This window comes from Benincasa hispida, unplaced genomic scaffold, assembly GCF_009727055.1.
Source record: "Benincasa hispida cultivar B227 unplaced genomic scaffold, ASM972705v1 Contig66, whole genome shotgun sequence".
Taxonomy (NCBI): domain Eukaryota; kingdom Viridiplantae; phylum Streptophyta; class Magnoliopsida; order Cucurbitales; family Cucurbitaceae; genus Benincasa; species Benincasa hispida.
In genome coordinates this window covers 330211-339640 of record NW_024065007.1, presented here as the reverse complement: position 1 = coordinate 339640, position 9430 = coordinate 330211, and the positions used below count along the sequence as shown (strand labels likewise).

The 9430-nt window shown below is 34.9% G+C and overlaps 2 protein-coding genes across 2 annotated transcripts; both read left to right on the top strand.

The window, feature by feature from the left end:
• The first annotated feature begins 265 nt into the window (after positions 1–265).
• Positions 266–3448, top strand: LOC120069893 (actin). The gene is made up of 5 exons (XM_039021721.1): positions 266–517; positions 1339–1410; positions 1797–2190; positions 2339–2952; positions 3052–3448. The coding sequence occupies exons 2-5, from the start codon at positions 1351–1353 to the stop codon at positions 3115–3117; spliced, it is 1134 nt and encodes a 377-aa protein (XP_038877649.1). The 5' UTR covers positions 266–517; positions 1339–1350; the 3' UTR covers positions 3118–3448.
• Positions 3449–4703: 1255 nt separating this feature from the next.
• Positions 4704–9196, top strand: LOC120069892 (dol-P-Glc:Glc(2)Man(9)GlcNAc(2)-PP-Dol alpha-1,2-glucosyltransferase). Its single transcript, XM_039021720.1, has 8 exons — positions 4704–5110; positions 5233–5321; positions 5627–5960; positions 6455–6728; positions 6913–7050; positions 7204–7408; positions 8268–8410; positions 8811–9196. Exons 1-8 carry the CDS (start codon positions 5021–5023, stop codon positions 9068–9070), a joined length of 1533 nt encoding a protein of 510 aa, XP_038877648.1. The 5' UTR covers positions 4704–5020; the 3' UTR covers positions 9071–9196.
• The last annotated feature ends 234 nt before the right edge of the window (positions 9197–9430 follow it).

The window sequence follows — 9430 nt, the reverse complement described above, 5'->3', positions numbered from 1 at the left end:
ATTAAAGAAATAACAATAGTTCGATTATATTTAAAACGGGAAAAATGAAATTACATATTAACTAAATTAATTATCCAAATCTGATTTTCATTTAAATAATAAACATGTGATTGGAGGAAGTGGAGGGTATTTTGGTCCCCAAAAGAGCAAAATGACAGCTGGATCCACCTGAGGCCCAGATCAAAGTGACGCGTCATGTGGACCGTAGATCCAGTGCTTAAGAAGGGGATTCTGGACCAAGGATCGGTCAGAATGAGACCGAATTTGGAGTGCATTTAACTCGCAATTCATTTCGGACGAAACTTTCGGACGAAACTTTCATTTCCCAATTTTTATTTTTATTTTATTTTCTTTTATTTTATTTGACTTCGTATTTCTGCATTGTCCGTTTTCCGTTTTTTCATGTTTTGAAATAAACCCCTCGGGAGGCGGGTAGCTGCTGGCTAAGAAATCAACTTCGAGCACAAGCGCTTTCAATTTCAAGTCGAAAAACCAAAAAAGAAAAAAAGAAAAAAAGGTACTGCAATTTTTCATCTGTAATTTGTTCGATGAATGTTTGTTTTTTCTCTACATTCTCATCATAATGTACTGATTTCGATTCTTGAATTTCTTTCCAAACGATCGGCGTTTCCCATTGCTTTACAATTTCCTGGTTTCTTTGGAGTTGATTGAAACAATACATTCTGGTAGTTTTTTGGATGTTCTAGCATTCGATATGGCTGTTTGATTGATTTTCTTCGCTTCTTGTGCTTGAATCTTCTGGAATTTTACTTTTCCGTTCCTATTTCTTTGTTTATATAATTTGATTTTTGAAGAACTGACGTTGCTGCATTGAAAGATTCTTTCGAGTAATGCTTCAGTTGCTTAACGACTGGTTTCATTGTGGCATATTGTTTTCCTGGATGTTCTTAAATCAGAGTATGAATTTTTGAAAAGGCTGTGGAGTACCGATCAGGTCATGATCCGCCTTATTCTGCAACGAAGCAGAGGATGAACATTAACTATTTTACTTATGATTAAGTCGTTTTTTGAAATATCAGAAAGAGATATTATTTCCTTTTGTAATTGTAATAGTGTATGTTTATTCTAGAGACAAGATGCAGCTTTCATATGTTATACGTCAAGGATCTTAGCTGCACTGTAGAATTTCGGCGATCATAATTGATGAATTTGAAGACCGATTATTTTCCTTAAATATTAGATTCAGGAACTTAGCATTTTGCTTTCTTCTTCCTATCTCTGAAAGAACCATTCCAGATTTTCTTGCATCTTTTCTTCAGATCGCTCATTTTATTTTTCTTTTATATATGTTTGATGCAATCTAACATTCTTTTGCAGGCAATATAAAAGATGGCTGAGAACGAGGATATCCAGCCTCTTGTCTGTGATAATGGAACAGGAATGGTTAAGGTGATTGAATTCTACCTTCAGTTGAGGATTAAATTTCCTAAACTTTAATATAATGCTTATAAATCTATTGGTTAAAACTTAAAATTGTGTTATGAATAACGTTTATCTATTATGATTTTCATCCTATTCAACCGAAGAAGTGAATGTCTGTGAGTGATTTCAAAATTTTTAAAATCACTCTCAAAACACATTTTTAATCATGCAAAAGAAATTTAATGTTTGATTCTACAATTTTAAATGCAATTTTCATATCATCAAAATTGACTTTGAAGGATTAAAATCATATTCTATAGTGATTTTGGAAATGACAAAAGTGTTTTAACCATTTCAAGTCACTCCCAAACATGTCCAAAAACTTAAATTCTAATTTTCTTCTTGTTTTTCAGGCTGGGTTTGCTGGGGATGATGCTCCAAGGGCTGTCTTCCCTAGCATTGTTGGACGCCCCCGTCATACAGGTGTTATGGTTGGAATGGGACAGAAAGATGCTTATGTTGGGGATGAGGCTCAGTCCAAGCGTGGTATTTTGACTCTTAAATACCCTATTGAGCACGGCATTGTCAGCAACTGGGATGACATGGAGAAGATTTGGCATCACACCTTCTACAATGAACTTCGTGTCGCCCCAGAAGAACATCCAGTTCTTCTCACCGAGGCACCACTCAATCCCAAAGCTAACCGTGAGAAAATGACCCAGATTATGTTTGAGACCTTCAATGCACCAGCTATGTACGTAGCTATTCAAGCTGTTCTTTCCCTTTATGCCAGTGGTCGTACAACTGGTAAGCTTTCTCGTTGGTGCTTAAAATAGAACATATACCCTTTATCTTCTGAATAGTTACTTCTGTAATTTTTGCTGTTGAAAAGTTGGTGAATTGAGAGATTATGTTTATCGAGCCTGCCTTATGAAGTCATTATGCTTTGGTTTAGGTATTGTTCTTGATTCTGGAGATGGTGTCAGTCACACAGTCCCCATCTACGAGGGATATGCACTTCCACATGCTATCCTACGTCTCGATCTTGCTGGCCGTGACCTGACCGATGCCCTCATGAAGATTTTGACCGAGCGTGGTTATTCATTCACCACCACAGCCGAGCGTGAAATTGTGAGAGATATGAAGGAAAAATTGGCCTACATTGCCCTTGATTATGAGCAAGAATTAGAAACCTCTAAGACCAGCTCTTCTGTTGAGAAGAGTTATGAGTTGCCTGATGGTCAGGTGATTACCATCGGTGCTGAGCGTTTCCGATGCCCAGAAGTACTTTTCCAGCCATCCATGATCGGTATGGAAGCTGCCGGTATTCATGAGACAACATACAATTCCATCATGAAATGTGATGTTGACATCAGGAAAGATTTGTATGGAAACATTGTGCTCAGTGGTGGTTCAACCATGTTCCCTGGCATTGCCGATAGAATGAGCAAGGAGATCACGGCGTTGGCCCCGAGCAGCATGAAGATTAAGGTGGTTGCGCCGCCTGAAAGGAAATACAGCGTGTGGATTGGAGGTTCCATCTTGGCATCCTTGAGTACTTTCCAGCAGGTGAGTTTATTTTCAAAGCGTTTTTCCTTCTTATCACAATGTAGAGTCAGTCTAAACTTTAAATTTGATAAATTTGGCTTGCTTGTTTGTTGTATGCAGATGTGGATTGCCAAGGCTGAGTATGATGAGTCCGGCCCTTCAATTGTCCACAGGAAATGCTTCTAATTACAAGCGAACACGTGTCGACTTCGGTACTGTTTTACCTGAGAAAGAAATTGCTGCATTAATTTCCCTCTTCTGTTCAACTCTGTTTTTCCAATTTTTTCCCTTCTTTTTGTACCTTCTCTCTTATCATAATGTATTGTCAACCTTTTAACGGGAGTGATAGCTGGACTTTTTGTTAATCATTCAGTTATCCCTTGTGAGCCTTTTGGTGCCAAGTCAGTTATGTTTATTTTCATTCTTTATTCTTCTGAATATTGTGATCAGTGAGGAAATTTTGAATAATTGTCCTTTCCAAACTTATTGTTTTTAAGTTTTTAACTAGTTGTGTTCTCCCAGAAATATGCTGGTGAATTCATTTGGTTACACGGAATAATTTTGGTCTCAATTTTGATGTTTGTTGGGCGGAGGCTTTCTTTGAGAGAATTGGGTCAGGGATTATATCAATAAATACATATGAAAAGTAAAAATATTTTCATAAAACTCAGTGTTTTTGCCACCAATAATAGCAAATTTGGGTTTGTATTATAGCATGGTTAAAACTTGGTACTATCAATCTCATCAATTTCCACTCTACATATCCTTAGGAAAAAAAATACAAGTGTGAGTGGCCAGATCGTTAGTGTTTATAAGCCAATTTTCTATTGTGGTTAGAATTTTACCAAATTTTTTTAATTGAAAAGTAATGAATTATAAGAGAATGTTAGAGTTTTTACCATGAAAAAACACATTTTTTTTTAATCAAACAGAATCAGAATTAAGGGCAGAGTTCACCCATGAAAAAGCTTAATCTTCTTAACTTTATTTAGATATGGCTTAAAGAGATGAATTAGATGACAAGCTTTTAAAAACATCAGTAGAAATCAAAATCAGTTATGCACTATTATAGAATAAATGAACACTTATGCTATGCATTCGATTAAGGAAATATCCCAATGTATTCAAATGGTAGCTTATCCCATTCAAATCAATAAGAGTACTACTAAAAAAGAATAATCAACAACTAACATGTACATACTTCATCCTTCATGTACAAATTTCTAAGTTCAATGGACCAGTTTATGCGATAAATACTTAGGGTTATTTGAAGCTATGTTTACTTTATTCGTCGACCAAAATGAAAATTATAGGTCAACTAAGTTATCTTGTTTACTATAACGTATTCATGCTTCATAGTGAGTTTTAAAATAGAGATATAACTGTGGAGAAATTCTACGTTTTCTTTTAGACATGACTTACTTTCTAGTTTATTTAGATAATCTATCCATGTTATTTTTATTTTGTTCTTAATCAATTTTAAGAACTTTTACTTAGGTCTTCTTTATCTCTTTTTTCTTCTTATCTTTTTTTTATATGATTATATTTATTCTCTATTTGATTCACTTGCGTATATTTCATTATTATTATTTTCAGTACAATTGGAATGAAGTTATTGTTTTATATTTCATGATTGTTTTTTTTTAGTACAATTGGACTGAAGTTATTGTTTTAACATGGTATGCTAGTTCATTTAGATTTCATGATTATTTAGGAAATTTGTGTGTGTATATGTAGACCTTCTAAAATGATTTAATAAATAGTCTGTATATTTTCTATTTACTTTTCCCCTTTTTGTTTTGTTTTGTTTTTTTTTCCATTCGTATTTCCTTTCAAGCCTAAGGAGACGGTGGGTTGGGCAATGGTGAGATCACCCTACGGCTGCCAAATGCTTCCCGCGTAAACGCAGCGCCCATGTCGATCATCCATATTCCAATTGCGTCTTGATTCTTGGGCCGATTATGAACGGAACCCTAGCTTAGCGATGACTTAACATTTAGATTCTTAATAGTATCCATTTTGTTGCCTTGGTTCAGGAAGATATAGTTTGTTCATCTCGTCCAGAATCTGAATCCAGGACTGAGAAATAATGGGCAGAATCGCTGTAGCCGCTATCGTGAGCTTGTGGGTGGTTCCGATCTCCATCCTCGTCAACCGCATTCTTCCCGATCCTTATATGGTAAGTTTTTTCGTCAATTTCATTTCGAATTTTTTAAATTTGGAGTTTGTTCGTTCACAATTGCATTTTCTTACTAAAATTACTTGAAAAACTTACAATATTGATCCCGATTGATGTTTAAGGACGAGATATTTCATGTGCCTCAAGCTCAGAAATACTGCAGTGGGAACTTCAGAAGTTGGGACCCCATGATTACAACTCCTCCTGGACTGTAAGTTTGTAACTCTATTCTTTGATTCTTTGAATTAAAAGTTTTGGGTCCGATTCTGGATTATAGTCATGATATGTATCCTTATTCAGTTTATGAGGCTATCGGTCATTTATTTGTCAGGAAAAATGCTGTTGCTGTCCCCAGTATCCAATATGGAATAGTGAAATATTTGCTTGTTGATTTCTTAATTATAATTACTCAATTTTCCCTGCGAGAGAAAAAAAAAAAAACAACTTTCACTTGGTGGTAATGATAATATGTGTTTTCTCAAGATTGTTAATACATGGAATCTAAAATTTCTGCAGGTACTATCTTTCACTTGCCCATGTTGCTTCTTTGTTTCCAGCCATTGTCTTTACTCGAGCAGCACCATCATTTTCTGAAGCCTGTTCCGTTCAGATTCTTCGTTCTACCAATGGGATTTTGGCAGTTTTGTGCAGTGTACTTGTATATGAGATAATCTCCCATTTAAGGCCAAATCTTGATGATAAAAAAGCAACAACTTATGCAGTGATTTTGGCACTTTATCCACTCCATTGGTTCTTCACTTTTCTGTATTACACTGATGTTGCATCGCTGACAGCCGTCCTTGCTATGTACCTAGCATGCTTAAAGAAGAATTACTGGTTGAGTACATTGGTAAGGAGCTTACTAATACTTTTCCATGATAGTTTCTTAAGTTTGTTGCATTTTCATTATCCATCCTCTTGCGGTATGAAATTGTTCCAATGAGAACAAAGTCAGAGGAAAATGAAACCCCCCTTTCCTACGGAAGTTAAACATGTTTGATGATCATTCTTTTATTTTTTATTTTTTATTTTTATTTTTTAAATTCTTCCTCTAATTCCATATAGTTATATGTATGTATGTCTACCTGGCTGAAATAATTCCTCTCATTGATTTATGAGTCCTTGGGTTGTTTCTAGAATCATGGTGATGTGAGTTCCTTGGGTTGATAAGGACCTGTGTTTTGCAGTATTCAAGAGAGGACCTGTTGTTGGAGCAGACAGGAGTTTATTATTATTTGTTGTAATACATTAAATGGAATATTTGATATTTTTATGATGGAATTTCTCATTTCATTTCTGCAATCTTCTACCCTTCTGATAACTTAGTTTCATCCCTTTATACAGTTTGGTGTCTTTGCAGTTGTCATTCGACAAACAAATGTTGTATGGATGCTTTTTGTAGCATGCTCTGGGATTATTGATACTACTCTGACTTGCCATGACGATACTATACAAATGCATGAGAATAATGTAGTGGTGGAGGAAAGTAGTCCATTGAATGCTAAAGGCAATTTCATTTCTAGAGTAAACTTGCGAAAGAGAAAGTTGAATCGTACAAAGGATGAGGGTGAACAATTTACACAGAGCACAAGATTCTCATCAATAAACCAGAAACTAGGTATTATTTCACCGTTTTTGATCTGTTTCCATTAATATTTTGAATTACAAAATTGTTTTATGAATAGTTCATGCAGAAGTGGTGTTTAAGCAGTAACTCACCCTTTTTGTGTTCCTTTGCCCCTCCAAGTTTCTGTGTATTTTTATTGATCATTCCTGCACTGCTGTTGGGCATTCCGTTACAGGTTTAATGGACGAGATTAGGGCCATGTTATTGACCATGTGGCATATGAAATTTAAGCTCTTGGTTTCATTTTGCCCCTTTGTGATTATGCTTATGGCCTTTGTTGCTTTTGTTCGTTGGAATGGAAGTATAGTTCTTGGTAATTATTATCTTGACACCCTAAATTTTGCTTGAATCAAGTGGTTTTTATTATTTATTATTTATTATTTTCAATAGTTTATTTATTGATATTTTATTATAATTTCTATTCAGAAAAAAATAACTCATTGCTATTACACGTCTCAAAATGCAGGTGCAAAGGAAGCACATGCAGTCTCTCTGCATTTTGCACAGATTTTGTATTTTGGTCTTTTTTCTGCTCTTGTTATGGCTCCAAGGCACTGTAATCTAAGTCAGCTCTTAGATTTGTTTCACTCATTCTGGAAAGGCAGACCTCTTAGTTTTTTGCAAGTTTTCATTGCCCTTCTTGCTGGCTTCATCTCTGTACACTATTTCAGGTTAGTTCAGGTTCAGTGAAACATAGTATTGGAGGGAAAAGATTTCTCATATTGCATGCTACATATTGCATGCTACAACCTACGAGATCATTCAGCTAAAAAGTATCAATAATTTAATAAAAGGAGTACTGGTTTTACCCCAAGGGCGGCTTTGTTGGCTAAGCCCTGTGGTCTCCAAGTAGAATCAATTTCTTAAATGCGTTATTTTCCTTTGATGAGATCCAATACATGAATAAAGGGAACAATTTTATAAGAAACACTTCCTTTTTTCTTCGAAGAATTATTATAAGTCTCAATGATTCAACAATTAAATCATTGGAGTTATTGTATTATTAGTTTAGGGTTTATCTTTTTAAGCATAGATATTCTTTTAGGGGCAGTATGGGCTAATGAGACATGGGGATCGTATTGGAATTGGGACACAAAGGAAATTTGGGCATTTATTACTTGGACTATATTCGCAATTTATTTTCATAAGCGAACAAATAAAAATTTTGAAGGTGTAACGCAGTGGTCATGTGTTTTGATCTTTGGATAAGCTTAATAAGGAAAATCCTTTGTTTTCTTCGAAGTCCGGAGCCTTGGGGCAGGACTTTATGAAGAGAGAAGCAGTACAGCTTTTTGTTAAGGGATCAACCAATGATAAGTCATCACTTGTCAGCCATGTAATGTCTTGATTGTTCTTCAAGATCTCCATTTAAAGCTTTTTAGTGTTTATTTTTCCATTTTCTTTTCCCTAGAAAAATAAACTTTGTAAGATTTTGTGATTAGAGTTGGAGGTGAAATTCTTCTAAACAAAATGTCAATTGCATTCTTCATTTTCCATTTCATTCATCACATATTAGTTGGTCTGTTGCAGCATAGCTCACCCCTATCTTCTAGCTGACAATCGGCATTACCCCTTCTACCTTTGGCGTAAAGTTATCAATGCTCATTGGTCATCGAAGTACCTTCTCGTTCCAGCATATATTTGTTCATGGTTTTCCATCATCGACATATTAAGTGAGTGGCTTACTTTCTAGTCTCTACTAATGCGATGAAAATCAAAGTTACTTCCTCCAATGATTGATTTATGGATAGGGTCTTATCGGGTGCCTTCTCTTAGTGTAAATCTAGCATCTTTTCATTCATTATAGCCTACTTTGATTTCCAATTGGAGAGCTCTTTTGTAATGGACCAATAGACGTTGGAGCTTTATCCTCTCTATTCCATCTATCAATGAGCTTGTTTCTTATTAAAAAAAAAAAAAAAAAAAAGGAAAGAAGAAAGAAAACTAACGCCATGGAAATCTGGTAAACTTCGCTCATATACAAAGAGCCGAATTACACAACCGTTGTATTCGCTCTATTGAACCAGTTTCTTTCTGCTTCATTTGTGTTGACTGAATTTTTTCCTGTGGCAGGGAAATCCCAGAGGAAAATCTGGGTCCTGGCCTATTTCTTAGCCACTGCTGCGGTTCTTGTTCCTGCTCCTTTGATCGAGTTTAGATACTTCACAACTCCATTTTACTTCTTGATGCTTCATTGTCAGATGAACGGTAGACTAAGTTGGCTCTTGGTTGCACTTCTTTACATATCTTTGAATGCCTTCACGATGTTCATGTTCTTGTTTCGTCCCTTTTACTGGGAAAATGAAACTGGAAACCAGAGGTTCATATGGTAGATTAGATCATTCAAAATGCCACAAAGTTAGTACTGACTTGTAGAGGTACCCTTTCATAAATGTTATTGATTCTTTTATTAGAAAAAACAAATCTGAGTTTAAATCAAAGACATATAACATATTCAAGGCATATGTCCCTTTCATTTGATTTTTTTTCTTTTTTAGGGTTAAAATATCATTTTGGTTCCCATAGATTTTTGTTTATTTTAGTCTTTATATTTTTAAATGTTCAAATTTAATCTATATATTTTCAATAAATTCTAAATTTAGTCTCTACTGGGAGTTTATTGTTTTTTTTCGAAAACAAAATCTATTTGAATTCCCTTCATAAATTTTGAAATATATTAATGATTTTTTTTT

Bases quoted from the DNA above. Each gene is read 5' to 3' on its own strand.
- LOC120069893 (XM_039021721.1), top strand. From the start codon at position 1,351: ATGGCTGAGAACGAGGATATCCAGCCTCTTGTCTGTGATAATGGAACA. The intron at 1,411-1,796 runs GTGATTGAATTC...CTTGTTTTTCAG, and splicing joins ATGGAACAGGAATGGTTAAG to GCTGGGTTTGCTGGGGATGA. The intron at 2,953-3,051 runs GTGAGTTTATTT...TGTTGTATGCAG, and splicing joins CCTTGAGTACTTTCCAGCAG to ATGTGGATTGCCAAGGCTGA.
- LOC120069892 (XM_039021720.1), top strand. From the start codon at position 5,021: ATGGGCAGAATCGCTGTAGCCGCTATCGTGAGCTTGTGGGTGGTTCCG. The intron at 5,111-5,232 runs GTAAGTTTTTTC...TTGATGTTTAAG, and splicing joins TTCTTCCCGATCCTTATATG to GACGAGATATTTCATGTGCC. The intron at 5,322-5,626 runs GTAAGTTTGTAA...AAATTTCTGCAG, and splicing joins ATTACAACTCCTCCTGGACT to GTACTATCTTTCACTTGCCC.